At 42.2% G+C, this 17,554-nt stretch overlaps 2 protein-coding genes across 2 annotated transcripts; one reads left to right on the forward strand and one right to left on the reverse strand.

Moving 5' to 3' along the window:
• Positions 1-2,260: 2,260 nt before the first annotated feature.
• LOC129853813 (U6 snRNA-associated Sm-like protein LSm1) lies at positions 2,261-5,176 on the reverse strand. The gene is made up of 4 exons (XM_055920227.1): positions 4,981-5,176; positions 4,684-4,752; positions 4,334-4,449; positions 2,261-3,998 (listed from the first exon to the last, which is right to left on the reverse strand). Exons 1-4 carry the CDS (start codon positions 5,024-5,026, stop codon positions 3,828-3,830), a joined length of 402 nt encoding a protein of 133 aa, XP_055776202.1. The 5' UTR covers positions 5,027-5,176; the 3' UTR covers positions 2,261-3,827.
• Positions 5,177-9,441: 4,265 nt separating this feature from the next.
• Positions 9,442-17,008, forward strand: LOC129853814 (BAG family molecular chaperone regulator 4-like). Its single transcript, XM_055920228.1, has 5 exons — positions 9,442-9,729; positions 11,674-11,796; positions 12,015-12,257; positions 12,363-12,617; positions 15,055-17,008. The coding sequence occupies exons 1-5, from the start codon at positions 9,601-9,603 to the stop codon at positions 15,526-15,528; spliced, it is 1,224 nt and encodes a 407-aa protein (XP_055776203.1). The 5' UTR covers positions 9,442-9,600; the 3' UTR covers positions 15,529-17,008.
• Positions 17,009-17,554: the final 546 nt, after the last annotated feature.

Here is a 17,554-nt window from a genome sequence, read left to right on the forward strand (position 1 = left end):
TTCGCATACCGCCCCAACAGATCCACGGATGATGCAATCTCAATCGTACTTCACACTGCCCTTTCCCACCTGGACAAAAGGAACACCTGTGTGAGAATGTTGTTCATTGACTACAGCTCAGCGTTCAAAACCATAGTGCCCTCAAAGCTCATCACTAAGCTAAGGACCCTGGGACTAAACACCTCCCTCTACAACTGGATCCTGGACTCCCTGACAGGCTGCCACCAGGTGGTAAGGGTAGGCTGGTAAGGGTAGGTGCGTGCTTAGTCCCCTCCTGTACTCCCTGTTCACCCACGAGTGCAAGGTCAACCACAACTCCAGCACCATCATTAAGTTTGCTGACAACACAACGGTGTTAGGTCTGATCGCCGACAACAATGAGACAGCCTATAGGGAGGAGGTCAAAGACCTGGCAGTGTGGTGCCAGGACAAAAACCTCTCCCTCAAAGTGAGCAAGACAAAGGAGCTAATCGTGGACTATAGGAAAAGGAGGGCCGAACAGGCCCCCATTTACATCGATGGGGCTGAAGTGGAGCGGGTCGAGAGTTTCAAGTTCCTTGGTGTCCACATCACCAACAAACTAACATGGCCCAAACACACCAAGACAGTAGTGAAGTGGGCACGACAACATCTTTTCCCCCTCAAGAGAATGAAAATATTTGGCATGGATCCTCAAAGTTCTACAGCTGCACCATCGAGAGCATCCTGACCGGTTGCATCACCATCTGGTATGTAAGGCGCTACAGAGGGTAGTACCCCCAGTACATCACTGGGGCCAAGCTTCCTGACATCCAGAACATATATACTAGGCGGTGTTAGAGGAAGGCCTAAAAAATCCTCAAAGACTCCAATCACCCAAGTCATAGACTGTTCTCTTTGCTACCGCACTACAAGCGGTACCGGAGCGCCAAGTATAGGACAAAAGGCTCCTTAACAGCTTCTACCTCCAAGCCATAAGACTGCTGAAAAATTAATAAAATGGTCACCCGGACTATTTACATTGACACACCCCCCCCCTTCTTTGTTTTTACACTGCTGTTATCGCTGTTTATTATCTATGCATGGTCACTTTACAAATTACCTCGATTAACCTGTACCCATGCACATTGACTCGGTACCGCTACCCCTTGTGTATAGCCTCGTTTTTGTTAAGTACATTTCTTGTGTTACTTTATTTTATTTAGTAAATATTTTCTTAACTCCATTTCCTGAACTGCATTGTTGGTTAAGGGCTTGTAAAGTAAGCATTTCACGGCGCATGTGACAAATAAAATTTGATTTGATTTCTGGTGAGTATGCAGTCGACTAAAGAACTGGAACATTTTCAGCTTCCAGGAATTGTGTAAAGGTCCTTGAGACATAGGTCCGTGCATTATCATGCTGAAACATGAGGTGATGGCGGCGGATGAAAGGCACTACAATGGGCCTCAGGATCTCGTCACGGTATCGCTGTGCTATCAAATTGCCGTCGATAAAATGCAATTGTGTTCGTTGTCCGTAGTTTGTTCCAGCCCATACCATAACCCCACCATCGGGCAGTCTGTTCACAACGTCTCATCACAAATTGCTCTCCCACACGACACCATACATGATGTCTGCCATCTGCCCAGTACAGTGAAAACCAGATTCATCCATGAAGAGCACACTTCTCCAGCGTGCCAGTGGCCATCCAAGGTGAGCATTTTCCCACGAAGCCGAACTGCAGTCAGGTCAAGACCCTTGTGACGACGACAAGCACGCAGAAGAGCTTCCCTGAGACGGTTTCTGACAGTTTGTGCATACATTCTTGGGTTGTGCAAACCTACAGTTTCATCAGCTGAGCCGGTGGCTGGTCTCAGACGATCCTGCAGATGAAGAAGCCGGATGTCGAGGTCCTAGGCTGGTGTGGTTACACGTGGTCTGCGGTTGTGAGGCCGGTTGGACATACTGCCAAATTCTCAAAAACAACGTTGTTGGTAGCTTATGGTAGTGAAATGGACATTCAATTATTTGGCAACAGCTCTGGTGTAAATTCCTGTAGTCAATATGTCAGTTGCACGCTCCCTCAAAACTTGAGACATCTGTGGCATTATGTTGTGACAAAACTGCACATTTTAGAATGGCCTTTTATTTTTTACAGAACAAGGTGCATCTGTGTAATGAGCATGCTGTTTTATCAGCTTCTTAATATGACACACCTGTCAGGTGGATGGATTATCTTGGCAAAGGAGAAATGCTCACAAACAGTGATATAAACAAATTTGTGCACAATTCAGAGAAATACGTTTTTTGTGCATATGGAACATTTCTTGGATCTTTTATTTCAGCTCATGAAACATGGGACCAACACTTTATCTTGGCAAAGGAGAAATGCTCACAAACAGGGATGTAAACAAATTTGTGAACAATTCAGAGAAATACACTTTAATATACTCTACATGTGTATATATTTTTGTTCAGTGTAGTTATTAGTTATTTGGGGAATTTGGCACCATCACCTGGGACACTAGGGGGAGTGTTTGTATGACCTCCACTCCCTTCCTTTTTCCCCTTCCATTCATAACAGGAGAAACTATTGAACAGTATGGTATAAAAAAAAAACTAAAACATCAGCAGGCCTAATAACACAAAGATGACAAGGGATCCAAATATGATCCAAATTCAGTCAATGTACCACATGCTTGAAAGTTGAAAGGAACTCAACTACTGGGCGTGTTCGAGCAGATCAGATCTCTGCAGTCGGTGGCCATCGTTGATCACCAACTTTCAATGTGTGTTGCATTAGGCCATGGCCACATTACAATGTTGTGTATGAAAATTCCATATGGACACAATTCTTTTTCAAATAGGAGTCTTCTGTTACCAGATAAATGACACAGAGTTCCTGACCAAATATTCACAAATTGTCCATCTTTTTAAGTATGCAACTAGACTGAACACATCCGAAAAATGTGGAGATGAGTTGTATTTTTAACGGACAAAAATGGACAATGATGCATGTCATATGATTGCATCCGTGTTCATGTCTCAGTTTTCCCATACCCTTTAGACAAGGCCTGCATTGTGGGTGGCTCCATTGTCAACCAATTAGGGCGTTTTGTTTGACCCACACAATGTCAATTGAACCTTGATTGTGGGAACCTTAAACAGTCTACTTTCATATCAACTCCATGTACAAAAGCTACCCTTACTGTATGTACACTGTTTTCCCACAGACTCAGCTGAAGAGGTTTACTGTGGCACAGCTTGCACCTGAACTATAACACTTCCTGAGCTAATTGAAACGCAACTGGTGAGGAAGTGTCGTAGCTCAGTTGCAACCTGTGCCACAGTAAACATCGTCCAGAGAATCTGTGTTAAAACGGTTGCCTGGAGGAATGAACCCAAACTGTAGTGCTTGATGAAGTAGAACAGTCCTGTTACAATTTCTACAAAGTGGGCCTCAGTATTAAAATAAACACTTTAATGGAAAACAAATCTTACCATTACAGTTTAAGTCTGTTTACACAAACATAAAGAATCCATCGTTATGTACTATTGACAAGTTATACGTTTGGTGGTCTGAAAATCATATTTAATTGATTTATCGCATCAAATGTAGTCTTGCAGACAATCTAGTTTGTGTGGTCTACCCTCAATTCCTGCATTACGCCAGTCATCAAATATAACAAAAATGCATCACTTAAATCATTGCTTGCTTTCGAACCAATGAGCCACTATCAAAATGAAATCGGTACGCTGCTTCATCTATAAACCACACATTCTTCTCCCCATCGCCAAAATAATCCCCTATTCAACATAGAACTGGGAAGTCTAGTATAACGGAGGAAAATAGAACAGAAGTGCCTTCAGTATTCATCAAGATTATCTGCCTTGGGGATGGATAGGCCTCTGTCCTTCAGTGCGGTCACCTTGGCTTTCTCTGTCTCCTGCTTGGCTTGCTGTTGCAATCGCTGCTCCTCTAGGATCTCCTCTATAGAAACCTGCTGCAAGACTGTGTCACACGGCTTATCCATGTCCTAAAGAGGGAAACACCATATTAAACATACTGTAAACCTACATGTCACACATGTCCTGCTGGAGAACAATCGCAGTGGCACACACATGTAAACCCCAGCAACTGATTATCATCAACTGTGTGATCAGTGTGTGAACCACGCAACTGATGTGACAACTAAAGTTTCAAGCAAAATGAATCATGTGCGCATACTGGAAAACTGCTATAGACTCAATTAACTGGTCTAATCAACAGGCTACGTTAACACAAACACATTTCTATGTGTAAGCATACTGTACGAGGAAGGCTAAATAATCACTGATAAAGAACAAGAGGGTGGCATGGATGAATACTTACTATTTCACCAAGCAAAACAACATTCTCTCCTCTCACAATGAAGATTCCTCTGGGGATGTCCCCAAACTTCTTGCCCACATGGATGCGCTCGACTGTTTGATGGAAAACTAGGTTGGCTGAAAGAGAGGTTAAGTGATAGTGCAGTTGATATAATTTCCCTTTTGATTGCCTGAATGTAGCTACTTGTGAATACGTCACATTATTTCAAGGTTTACGTAGTAGGTATTTTAGTAAACTCAATCCCATCTCAATGTATGGAAGATACCCACAGGGGATCTAAACTAGAGCTAACTTAGTGAGCTAGTGTGTTTAAACTACTGTAAGATTGTTAGGTGGTTTATTTGCCATACCAAACTGGTCGATGCTTCTAAGAAACCCAATTAGGGTTCTTCCATCGCGAAGAAGTACAAGATGCTTTTCTGCAAGAGAAAAATTACTGTTTATAGTAGAGCCACAGCACGCGGATACAAAGTATCCAATCGTTGTCCCCAACACTGAGCTCGGAGAATAAATAGTTACAAGGGGTTTACAATATAACTGTATCTAATAATCATGATCATCATCACTGTTTTCCGAAGGTTGGAAACAGTCCGGACTTGCTCACACTGCTGCCTTCACTCAGCCTAACATTCGCTATCCCTACTTACTGTCTATGTCATCGATGAGACTCGCGGTCCCTGGCATGTAGTTCATTGTGATCGTGTGTAGCTATCTCTGCGGTTAAATTATAGCTAATCGCTGTGTATGAAATGTATTAAGCCATGAATTGTTCAAAATAAGATCAGAGTCTTAATAAGCATCGCTTCAGCAACACTAAAAAAGCACTTCCGGGTCACGGATTTTCCGATATTTTCAAAACAAAAGTCCCCAACTTGGTAGTAGAAAAGTTCCAACAACCTGTATTCTCTCTACAGGAAGCACACTTGCAGTAATGCACGTTCGGGGAAAGACTTCCTGTAAAATATTAAACCCTTTAAGCACCAATGGCAAGGAACATTGGAATTTTTTTCTTCTATTTATTCTGATGATCTAATATAGATACACTATGTGACAAAAAGTATGTGGACATCTGCTCGTCGAACATGAATTCCAAAATCATGGGCATTAATATGGAGTTGGTCCCCCCTTTACTGCTATAATAGTCTCCACTCTTCTGGGAAGGCTTTCCACTAGATGTTGGAACATTGCTGCGGGGACTTGCTTCCATTCAGCCACAAGAGCGTTAGTGAGGTCGGACACTGATGTTGGGCGATTAGGCCTGGCTCGCAGTCAGCGTTCCAATTCATCCCAAAGGAGTTCGATGGGGTTGAGGTCAGGGCTCTATGCAGGCCAGTCAAATTCATCCAAACCAATCTCGATAAACCATTTCTGTACGGACCTTGCTTTGTGCACGGAGGCGTTGTCATGCTAAAACAGGAAAGGGTCTTCCCCAAACTGTTGCCACAAAGTTGGAAGCACAGAATCATCTAGAATGTCATTGTATGCTGTAGCATTAAGACTTCCCTTCACAGGAACTAAGTGGCCTAACCCGAACCATGTAAAACAGCCCCAGACCATTATTCCTCATCCACCAAACTTTACAGTTGGCATTATGCATTGGGGCAGGTAGCATTCTCCTTGCATCTGCCAAACCCAGATTCATCCGTCGGTCTGCCAGATGGTGAAGCGTGATTCTTCACTCCAGAGAACGAGTTTCCACTGCTCCTGAGTCCAATGACGGCAAGCTTTACACCCCTCCAGCCGACGCTTGGCATTGTGCATGGTGATCTTATGCTTATATGCGGCTGCACGGCTATTGAAACCAATTTCATGACACTCCCGACAAACAGTTCTTGTGCTGATGTTGCTTCCAGAGGCAGTTTGGAACTAAGGATTTAGATTTAGGACATTGCATGTTTCTAATAATGTAATACCTTTAAATGAGCAGGCCTTTAATTTTTAAGACAAAAAAGATTAGACCCTGCAAACAACTACCACAAATTGTATAGATTTATAATGTAAAAAATGGTTGCTATTCCCTGTGTCTATGACGCCCGCCGCTGGGTGAAACGCAGACCCGGTGGCGAGCGTGGTGAAACTGAAAAAACATTGTCTGTCCTTTTGAAGCAGAGTCTTTACCTGATAAAGTAATGATAGGATGTGTCAATTATCCAGTGAGAGCTTTGGTGCCAAACCCACTACAGTGTTTCTGATGCTAAGCTCATGGTCATGTTGCAGTAGTGTGTAGGAGGGAGATTCCAAGATGTGAGAAGTGTGCAGGAGGACATGGGACAAAGCAATGTGTGGTGTCGGTGGGGGAAAAAACTGTGTCACTGTCACTAGCCGGCTACCACCCGGTTACTCATCCCTGAACCTTAGAGGCTGCTGCCCTATGTACATAGACCTGGAACACTGGTCACGTTAATACTTTTTACATACAGTGTTTCTCATTTAATATGTATATACTGTATTCTAGTCAAGTACATTCTATTCAACTATTGCTGTACATGCACTATTCTACACATGTATTCTTCAGATGTACTAAATATTCTGTCCACATACTATCCATAATGTCTATACATTCCATCACACACATACAGTACAGTCAATAGTTTGGACACACCTACTCATTCAAGGGGTTTTCTTTATTTTTACTATTTTCTGCATTGTAGAATAATAGTGAAGACATCAAAACTATGAAATAACACATATGGAATCATGTAGAAACCAAAAAAGTGTTAAACAAATCAAAATATATTTTGTTATATTTGAGATTCTTCAAAGTAGCCACCATTTGCCTTGATGACAGCTTTGCACACTCTTGGTATTCTCTCATCCAGCTTCATGAGGTAGTCACCTGGAATGCATTTTAATTAACAGGTGTGCCTTGTTCAAAGTTAATTTGTGGAATTTCTTTCCTTAATGCGTTTGAGCCAATGCAAAGAACAGCTCAAGTAAGCAAAGAGAATAGGCAGTCCATTATTGCTTTAAGACATGAAGGTCAGTCAATCCGGAAAGTTTCAAAAACGTTTAAAGTTTCTTCAAGTGCAGTCTCAAAAACCATCAAGCGCTATGATGAAACTGGCTCTCATGAGGACCACCACAGGAAAGGAAGACCCAGAGTTACCTCTGCTGCAGAGGATAAGTTCATTAGAGTTACCAGCCTCAAAAATTTCAGCCCAAATAAATGCTTCACGGAGTTCAAGTAACAGACACATCTCAACATCAACTGTTCAGATGAGACTGTGTGAATCAGGCCTTCATGGTCGAATTGCTGCAAAGAAACCACTACTAAAGGACACCAATAAGTTCCCGATTTACAATTCCGAGTTGGATGAAAGTTCAAAACGTATTTTCCCAGTTGTAACTCATTTTTCCAGACTTCCAAGTTGTCTTGAACAAACTAAAGTCAGATTTTGCAGTTAAGTTGTTTTGAGAGCGACACAAATCATGTTTCATTGACAGCATGGCCAATGTTGAACGTTTATAATTTTAAACAAGGAAAAGATACCCTTAACCTTAGATTTGGGACCACACAGCCGCTCCACTGAATAGCAGGCTAATGATTGCTTTGTAATGCTTGCAGTTAGCCACTGATTCCTTCCAAACCACTCATTGTTGAATGTACGATTTCCAACGTGTTGTGTAATGTTACCCTCATCCTCCACATACACCACCCAATGCCAGTCACATTCTGTTAAAGGTCCCCAAAGCACACATATCCCTGGGTCACTCATCTTTTCAGTTCGCTGCAGCTTGCGACTGGAACGAGCTGCAAAAACCACTCAAACTGGTCAGTTTTATCTCAATCTCTTCATTCAAAGACTCAACCATGGACACTCTTACTGACAGTTGTGGCTGCTTTGCATGATATATTGTTGTCTCTACCTTCTTGCCCTTTGTGCTGTTGTCTGTGCCTAATAATGTTTGTACCATGTTTTGTGCTGCTACCATGTAATGTTGTTGTCATGTTGTGTTGCTACCATGCTGTATTGTCATGTGTTGCTGCATTGGGTCCCTCTTTATGTAGTGTTTATGTTTACTGATCATGAAAAGCTACTTGCTGTATTAACCAAAGACGGTACAGTAAAACTTCGCTAAAACTGCTTCTCCAATAGAAATCCCAGATCACAATTGTAGGTAATGTTATTCTTCTTCTGTGGATTTTATATGGCGGTTGGCAACCAACTTTAAGGTGTATCATCGCCAGCAACTGGACTGGAGTGTGCACCAGAGACAATGAAATCGGATGTTCCCCACCACTTTCAATGTGCTACTTAGCCTTGTGTGTCCCAATCTCAGCCTTGTGACTACGCTTTCCTTCCTGCCTTCTCTCTCGGCCTGAGGACTTCCCCGCCCCCACCTTTTCCTGGATCTTATACAGGTGTCTTCCCTTACTCTCCCTGTTCCACAACTCTTGCCACTTATTTTTAACCACTGTTCTTATTAATCCATTTGCTTCTGCTTTACAACATTAGGATGTTAAGGATTGACGATATCATGGCGACTTGTCTAACTAAACCCATGCGTAAAACACGCGCCAAACTGCGCATGTGCAGGCGGTCAAAATTAGAAGGCACTCCTTCATTATAAAGTTGTTTTTGAGGAAAATTAAAACCTGTCAGTTCTCACTTTCACGAGGTTGGAGTAATAACACGTTCAACTACTTAAGAAATTGTCTCGAATCTAGGTTGTGTCTTTAGATTTCGAGAAAATTAATTAAAGGAATAATTTTTCACTTCTCTCATTGACTTCTAAACCCCTGCCTGGTCGTTTGATCTGTTTCTCATGCGTTCTCGAAATTCTTGCGACGTTGTGGTCTGTGTTTAGAAACTCTGTGGTATAACTATGATAGAGCTAAATATAAACATTTTTTTTGCATGAAATAATCGTAAATGTTTAGTTCTGACTATGCTCTTCAAGGGGTGATGATATTACAACCAAATATTTAACATTTATTTAACAATACTTTGAAAAGGGTAAGCAGTTGTCATTGGTTTTAGCGGAGCTGTGATCGACTTGCCACCTAGCAGGCAAATGGAACGCTCTGCACGTTATTGTGACGTTTTATTGATAACGACCTATTCTACTGACGCACGTGGTGAAAAAGGAAATGGGAGGGGCGAAAACTTAAAGGGGCAAAGCATAAATTTCTTGTCATTCAAACGTTTCCCTACTTTGCTGTCCATCATCAATGCATTAACTGGATCGTTTCAATAAAACAATTTTGTCCCCAATATCAGTCAGCTCTATCCTATTTGACAGTTAATTGTATCAAGATTATTTGTATGGAAAACGACAGGAGTGCTGGGGACGCTGCTTGGGTTAGGCATCATCAAATGCCGTCGAATCCCAAATCCGCCTGGCCTTCAAATTACAACTCAGAAAATAATAACGTGAACTGGAGTAACGCTATGGTAAGTCACATTGTGTAGCTAATTCATATCAACACGTACTTCTGTTACTCATTTTAGAACACACGGTTTAATGTCAGTAAACAAGCTTTGTCTTGTACTGTGTAATTTTAACGTCATTAACTCAAGCTAGTTAGCTAGCCTACGTTCTAGCCAGCTAACGTTATCTAGCTAGTCGTCTTCTGACAGTCATTCCAATCTAGCTGGTTAGTAAGATTTGCTATATTGCTAACTAGCTTGCTTAGCTATATTTGACATGCAGATTTTCTAGCTAGCTATCTCGTTTGTAGTATATGATAAATAGCCTAGCTAGACAAACCGTTGAGACTACAATACATGGCTAACTAGGTATCTATAACTAATAGCCCAATACCAAAGGATCCTAATATTACTTTTTTATGGGGCTTTCAAGACAACTAGGAATTTGAGGGGGAAAACGAGGTCAAATCATGACGTCAGTCATATTCAGGTCGCAAAAGGAGTTGTAGAGAGATGCCTCTTTTGGTCCATTCAACAACAGAGCGATACAAACCTTGTTAAAGCAGGATGTTCTATACCTTATGTCATGCCTTATTGGAACGGATTTATTGATATGTGTTGTAAAAATTTGTGATGTTGCCGCACACATACCTACTTAACAAAATTAAGGAAGTTTCCTTTAAAATTGTTCTTAAATATTATCCTGCCAACCACTATATGAAGATGTTTAAGGAAAACATCAACTCAAATTGTACCTTTTTGTAATGACCACCCAGAAACGGTGTTGCATATTTTTTGGCATTGTATTCATGTAAGGAAACTGTGGCAAGACATCAGTAGATTTATAATTGAACACTTTTATGAAGATTTTACACTATTGTGGAGAGATGTACTGCTTGGATTATTTACCTACAATAGAAATAAGCTGATACTATTTTATGTAATTCATTTCATTATTCTTTTGGTCAAATTTCATATTCACAAATGTAAATTTACAAAGAAAACACCACATTTTCTTACCTTACAAAAAGAAATGGAACTATATTTTAAGAGAATTAAATACTATACTAACAAAAAGCTGTTAGAATTATAAGTGTATGTCCCTTAGTAAGGTCCTTGTGTAATGTGATATTGTACCCCCTAGCCCAATTGTCCTTTGTATATTATTTATATATACGTGTGTTCCCACATGTACTTCCTGTATTGATTTATTGTTTATAATTATATTTTTTTTTTTAAACCTCGAAATAAAAAAGATGCCCGAGTTTCCTGTTTGGAATTCCAAGTTGGATGACAGTTCAAAATATTTTTCCGAGTCAAAGCTCCTTTTCCCCCCTAGTTCCCAGTTGTTTTGAACGCCGCAATAGACCATTGGTGACTTAACGTCACCACATTTGTTTCCGATGAGAATAGAGAGCAATAGTAATGGCTTAATTATATCCATGAATATGGACCACAAAGATGTTTTCAGGAAACAGTGCCTGCGGTATGGTGGTCAGCCTTCAACTTGAAATCCTCAATGCTAGGGGGCAGTCATTTCCTGCATTACTCCTTATAGTCCAAGGACCTTACATGTTCTGTTTTTCCATTAACAAGCACTGTAACATGGAAATATGTCTGCGTGGGAACCCTAATCCTATTAAGCTGTGTAGTAATTTAGGCTGATATGAAATATACTTTCCTTTGTTTACAAAACCATACGACAAGCAATGTGTTAAGGTTCAGAATGAGTGTCGGTGCTCTTAACAACTAGCTAATGTTGTGTGATGGCTGTTGCTGCTAGCTAGCTATTATTTAATACGGTAGGAAATGTTTTTACATTCGATCAGTGTCAGTTTTGCTGCATTTGACTATTGGACACTTTGGTCAAACAAGTCTAGGGTTACGGTTTTCTCAGGTCAATATGACTAGTTCAAACCGTGCCGATTTGGAGGCAAGGTAAATAAATCTCTCCTCATATGCCTACAGGACGCTTCCCAATACCCTGGTTATTCCTCAAACTACTGGTACCCCCAGTCACATTCCACAGCAGGGCACTATGCAAATGCATATCCTTCAGGATCTGACGTGCAGCCACCTTACAACCCACAGGTACAGTACAGCCTCATGTTATGTCATAGCAAAGGCCCTCTAAATCCAAAGCTATATATGGGAATGAATTCCTTATCTCTAGACTAAAGTGCTCTCAGCCTTCTGTGACACTTTGTCACGCACACATAATTTCACAGACCGGTAGTCTGGCACGCACTTTCACACACTTACGGATGTAAGCACACACTCTCTCTCTCTCTCCCTCGCTCCCTGTCCAGGCAATGCAAGCATATCCAAATGGTCACAGTGTCTATAACCCTGGTCCAGGCCAGTATCCGGCAAGTTCTTTCCACCCATCCAACCCATTCTACTGTGCAGACCAGATGCCTCCCGGGCAGGCCCCAGGCCAGTACACTAGCCAGGGCTGCCCAGGACCAGAGCAGAGCACAGGGGGGTCAGGACAACCACACGCCCAGCACCAACATCAGCACCACCACTATCCTGGACCACACTGTCAAGGGGTAAGTTCATTCAACCAGTACAGGGTAGTGTTTAATGGTGTCTGATGTAAAGGCAGTTTGGTATAATGGACCTTGTTTTCTATTTTATACCTTGATCTTCTTTAGGCCTCTGGCTATCTTCCTGGGTCTTACTCGCACTATGGTGAAGGTGGTCCTGCGTTGCCCTCAAACCCCCCATACCCCACTGGACAGGCCATTCACCGTAGGCCGCAGGCTGAGGCTTGGGCCCACTCGGGTGGGTATGGGCCCTCACACCAGCAGTGGCAGCCAGACAGCCACTATGGGACCCCTGTCCAACCCCAGCAACCCCCAGCCTGGCCAGGGACAGGCACTGGAGCCCCACCCCCCTATGAAGCCAAGGTACATGTGGAACACAAAGGATGTATCTCAATGACCTAAAGTGACTTTTTGTCTCATCTCCTTTATTTGCACATATTGTTTCTAAAATAAAATCCAAGTGGGCCTAATTTACTTCTTGGAAGAAAAGGGGAAATGTCAGATAAAACCTCAATCCTTCCTCTGGTACCGTAGCTGTTTTGGGTCTGAATTTTAATAACTTATATTCATTATACACTAGTCGTCTAAGACAGGTGGGCAAACTACGGCCCGTAGGCCGCATCAGACCCGCTAGTAGATTTTACAATTATTATTTTGGGTTTAAAAAAAACACCCCAGGACACATTTTAATGTCTAAAAAATATACTGAACAAAAATATAAACGCAACATGCAACAACTTCATTGATTTTACTGAATTACGGTTCATATGAGGAAATCGGCCAATTTGAAATAAATTCATAAGGCCCTAATCATCGGATTTCGCATAACTGGGAAAACAGATATTCATCTGTTGGTTACAGATGCATTAAAGAAAAATGGGCCTTAGGATCTCGTCACAGTATTTTTGTCCGTTGAAATTGCCGTCGATAAAATGCAATTGTGTTCTTTGTCTGTAGCTTAGGCCTGCCAATACCATTACCCCACCATGGGGCACTCTGTTCACAAAGTTGACATCAGCAAACCGCTTGCCCACACATCGCCATACACGTGGTCTGCGGTTTTGAGGCCGGTTGGATGTACTGCCAAATTCTCAAAAATGACATTGGAAGCGGCTTATGGTAGAGAAATGAACATTTAAGTCTCTGGCAACAGCTCTGGTGGTCATTCCTGCAGTCAGCATGCAAATTGCACGCTCCCTCAACTTGAGACATCTATGGCATTGTTGCGACAACTGCACATTTTATTGTCCACAGCACAAGGTGCACCTGTGTAATGGCCATGCTGTTTAATCAGCTTCTTGATATGCCACATCTGCCAGGTGGCTGGATTATCTTGGAAAAGGAGAAATGCTCACTAACAGGGATATAAACAAATTTGTGCTCAATTTGGAAGAATACATCGTTTTGCCTATGGAAAATTTTGGGGATCTTTTATTTCCACTCATGAAACATGGGCCAATACTTTACATGTGTTTTTATATTTTAGTTCAGTGTAGGTAGAAATGATAATCGTCCTATATACAAAAGTATGTGGACACCCTTTCAAATGAGTGGATTCTGTTATTTCAGCCACTTCTGTTGCTGACAGGTGTATAAAATCAAGCGCACAGCCATGCAATCTCCATAGACAAACAGTAGAATGGCCTTACTGAAGAGCTCAGTGACTTTCAACATGGCACCGTCATACGATGCCACCTTTCCAACAAGTCAGTTCGTCAGATTTCTGCCGTGCTAGAGCTGCCCCGGTCAAGTGCTGTTATTGTGAAGTGGAAACGTTTAGGAGTGACAACGGCTCAGCCGCGAAGTGGTAGGCCACACAAGCTCACAGAACTGGACCGCCGAGTGTTGAAATGCAAACTTTTCTGTCCTCGGTTGCAACACTCACTACTGTCAGCACAAGAACTGTTTGTCGGGAGCTTCATGTAATGGGTTTCCATAGCTGAGCAGCCACAAACAAGCCTAAGATCACCATGCACAATACAAGGCGTCGACTGGAGTGATGTAAAGCTTGCCACCATTGCACTTCTGGAGCAGTGGAAACGTGTTCTCTGAAGTGATGAATCACGCGTCACCATCTGTCAGTCTGATGGGCGAATCTGGGTTTGACGAATGCTACCTGCCCCAATGCATAGTGCCAATTAAAGCATGACAATGCCCCTGTGCACAAAGCGAGGTCCATACAGAAATGGTTTGTCGAGATCGTTGTGGAAGAACTTGACTTGTCCCCAGTGGAACTACCACTTTTGGGCACCCGAGTGGCGCAGCAGTTTAAGGATGTCAGTGCTAAAGGCATCACTACAGACACCCTGGTTCGAATCCAGGCTGTATCACAACCAGCCATGATTGGGAGTCCCATAGGAAGGTGCACAATTGACCCAGCGTCGTCCTGGTTTGGACGGTGTAGGTCATCATTGTAAATAAGACATTGTTCTTAACTGACTTGCCTAGTTAAATAAACTAGGCCTAATCGCCCAAAATCAGTGCCCGACCTCACTAATGCTCTTGTGGCTGAATGGAAGCAAGTCCCTGCAGCAATGTTCCAGCATCTAGTGGAAAGCATTCCCAGAAGTTATAGCAGTAAAAGGAGGACCAACTCCATATCAATGCCCATCATTTTGGAATGAGATATTTGACGAGCAGGTGTCCACATACTTTTAGTAGTGTATTTTCAAAACTGCCCTCTTTCTAGCCTGCACATGTATTTTGAGGAACAAATTGAATTTCGAAATCATGTGGCCCTCAAGCCAACAAGTTTGTTTGCCCACCCTTGGTCTAAGACAATCTTTTTTTACTTCCTCAGGACCAGCATTACCCAGGACCCCACCAGCACCAGCGTGCCCCACAGGTGGGACCCAAACCCAGACTGGCCCACTCCCCTAACCCCACCAATGGAAAGCCTGTCGACTTCAGCTCACCTCCCCAGATGTACAATAAACCAGGGCGAGGAGGGGCGCAGGAGCCAAAGCCTTCCCAGGGTGAGCCTCCAACCCCAATCGCAGCTCCAGCCCAGCCCCAGGGACTGATCGACAACCCTAGCCTGGCCAAAGTCCAGCAGGTCATGGCCCGGGTGCTTTTGCTCCATGAGGATGTGGACGAGTTTGTGGGTAAAAAATCGGACAAGAGTTACAGGTACCTAGAGGAACTGCTTACTAAGGAGCTGCTGGTGTTGGACTCAGTGGAGACTCAGGGACAGGAAGTGGTAAGGCAGGCCCGGAAGGAGGCTGTGCAGAGGATCCAGGCCATACTGGACCGACTGGAGAAAAAGGCCTTCTGAACTGAACCAGTTACGTATATGGACGGGTCTTACTGTTCTTTTCTTGTGACATTTGAATCTTCCACAGTCCGGTTGGGCCTTATTTCAGATTTAAACCGGTCCCTTAAAATTCATTGGAGTCCTCTAAGTCCTTGTTTGTTGTCTACACCTCCCGGATCGGAAAGGTTTAGATGGGCTGATTGTCAACAAGGGTTTGGTTTGGAATCGGGCCAGCTTGGGATACTTTATGCAGGTGTGATCACAACATACATAAGATGCCATTTCAAAGTAGTCATGATGGAAAATTTAATGGTTGTACATATCAAGTTATGGTGTTGTTGGGTTAGTTTTCATAACCCGACATTAGTGTCCATGACTGCTTACAGCGTCTTATGTCATACTTATGCCCGTGCAATGTAGTGTCACCATGTTCCTTTTGAAGTAGGTAGACATTGCCCCTTAATCACTGGTACAGGATCAGATAAGTTTTCGGTTAGGATTTGGAGTAGGCTGATCTGATCCTAGGTCTGTGGTTAAAGGCCATGTGTTCCATTCACAATGTTTTCTTAGATGATGCGAACCAATGGCACTGCCATGAGATTTCCCCTTTATCACTCACCCCAACATTGTCACCCACTTGTCATTGCAAGCAGAATGCAAACGGTGCATTCACACACACAGCCTTCCAAATCAGTACTTGGTAATATATTCTGTTTATTTGACACTTCGGGATATACAAAGGTAGGGTCAATTGCTTTTCAATGCGGTCGATTTTTAAAGAAATGTATTGAAATCCACTTAATTAATTGAAGTTGCGCAATGAAAATATTGAGCAAGTTTCAATTCACATTCTGAATAGATGGAATTGATCCCAACCCTGGTATGTACTTTTAGTAGTTGGTCTACAACTTCTTCACAATGCTATTTCCATTGACTGGTGGTAGACACAGTCTGTAAGTGCAGATCTAGGATCAGATTTCAGAAGGTTGAAATGGAAAACTGACCCTGTCCCAGGTCTTCCTTCCTTTGGAGTAATCTCTGACCATTCTGCCACATAGTTTGACAAATCCAGTCTCGGACCAGTGACTATTTGAGGAAGGGAGGGAACGAATGATGTATTGGAAGAGGAGGTTGGATCAACTATTTCCTAGACTGTGATCGGTTCTTATAAATCACAAGTGCCATAATATCGGCAGGTGCTTTTTCAAATCTTAAAAAAAAATAAACAATCTCTAAAGCTTTGCATGGAACAAAATGTTATGTTTGTCATATTAGTTTATTTTTTTCCGTGTACTGGTATATTTTTGTGTTAAGATTATTGTGTATTAGTTCACAATTGACGTGTGTGTAACATATACCTGTAAAAGGTCATGTCTACAGAGGTTTCTGTTTAAATGCATGGGTCCAACGTTTAGATGGAAATATTTGCCTGACTGATTTTAGAAATGACTATAGCTCAAACTGAGGACTTGCATTAAATGTCAGGATATTTTTTTTAAAATATGTTGTATTAATGCAATTGTAGTCTTTTTGGAAAACATACCGTAAACACTCACAATTAACAAGAGTTCGTCATATTATAGGTGGGAGAGAGAAAATGGCAGACATTTTTGAATTAAGGGGTGCTGATGGTGAGACAAAGTACATGCCACTTGCTCTCTTTTCTCTAGGGATTTAGATAATTCTGTGAATAGTTTCCCTCCCTGAAGATTTTTAATTTCAGAATGGCCAGCCATGAGAAAAATGCCATGGCTTTTGGTGAAATTGAGACTGCTGTGTATGTCCCCACACATATCATTGCCTGACAGCTAGCATTCAGATCTTTTTAAATAGGTTTTGATGTGAAAGCATAACATGTTCTCGCCGAGAATTTTTGAACACTCATTGAATTTGATTTGTGGGACAGTGTCAGAAGGCTTTGAAGACTCACTGGAGCATGCAACACTGAAGCAAACCGACTTTATTAATCCTGCACTTGTTCATTCAATCCCTCTTCAGGATTCCTATGACACTAATCTACAATCAATAGTTTTGCTGCTCTAAAGTA

The sequence above is a fragment of the Salvelinus fontinalis genome, chromosome 4 (genome assembly GCF_029448725.1).
Source record: "Salvelinus fontinalis isolate EN_2023a chromosome 4, ASM2944872v1, whole genome shotgun sequence".
In the NCBI taxonomy this organism is placed as follows: Eukaryota; Metazoa; Chordata; class Actinopteri; order Salmoniformes; family Salmonidae; genus Salvelinus; species Salvelinus fontinalis.

Coding starts and splice junctions, on each gene's coding strand:
- LOC129853813 (XM_055920227.1), bottom strand. CDS start 5,026: ATGAACTACATGCCAGGGACCGCGAGTCTCATCGATGACATAGACA. Junction 4,753..4,980: donor TCTCATCGATGACATAGACA/GTAAGTAGGGAT, acceptor TTTCTCTTGCAG/AAAAGCATCTTGTACTTCTT. Junction 4,450..4,683: donor TAGAAGCATCGACCAGTTTG/GTATGGCAAATA, acceptor CCTCTCTTTCAG/CCAACCTAGTTTTCCATCAA.
- LOC129853814 (XM_055920228.1), top strand. CDS start 9,601: ATGGAAAACGACAGGAGTGCTGGGGACGCTGCTTGGGTTAGGCATCAT. Junction 11,797..12,014: donor AGCCACCTTACAACCCACAG/GTACAGTACAGC, acceptor CTCCCTGTCCAG/GCAATGCAAGCATATCCAAA. Junction 12,618..15,054: donor CACCCCCCTATGAAGCCAAG/GTACATGTGGAA, acceptor TTACTTCCTCAG/GACCAGCATTACCCAGGACC.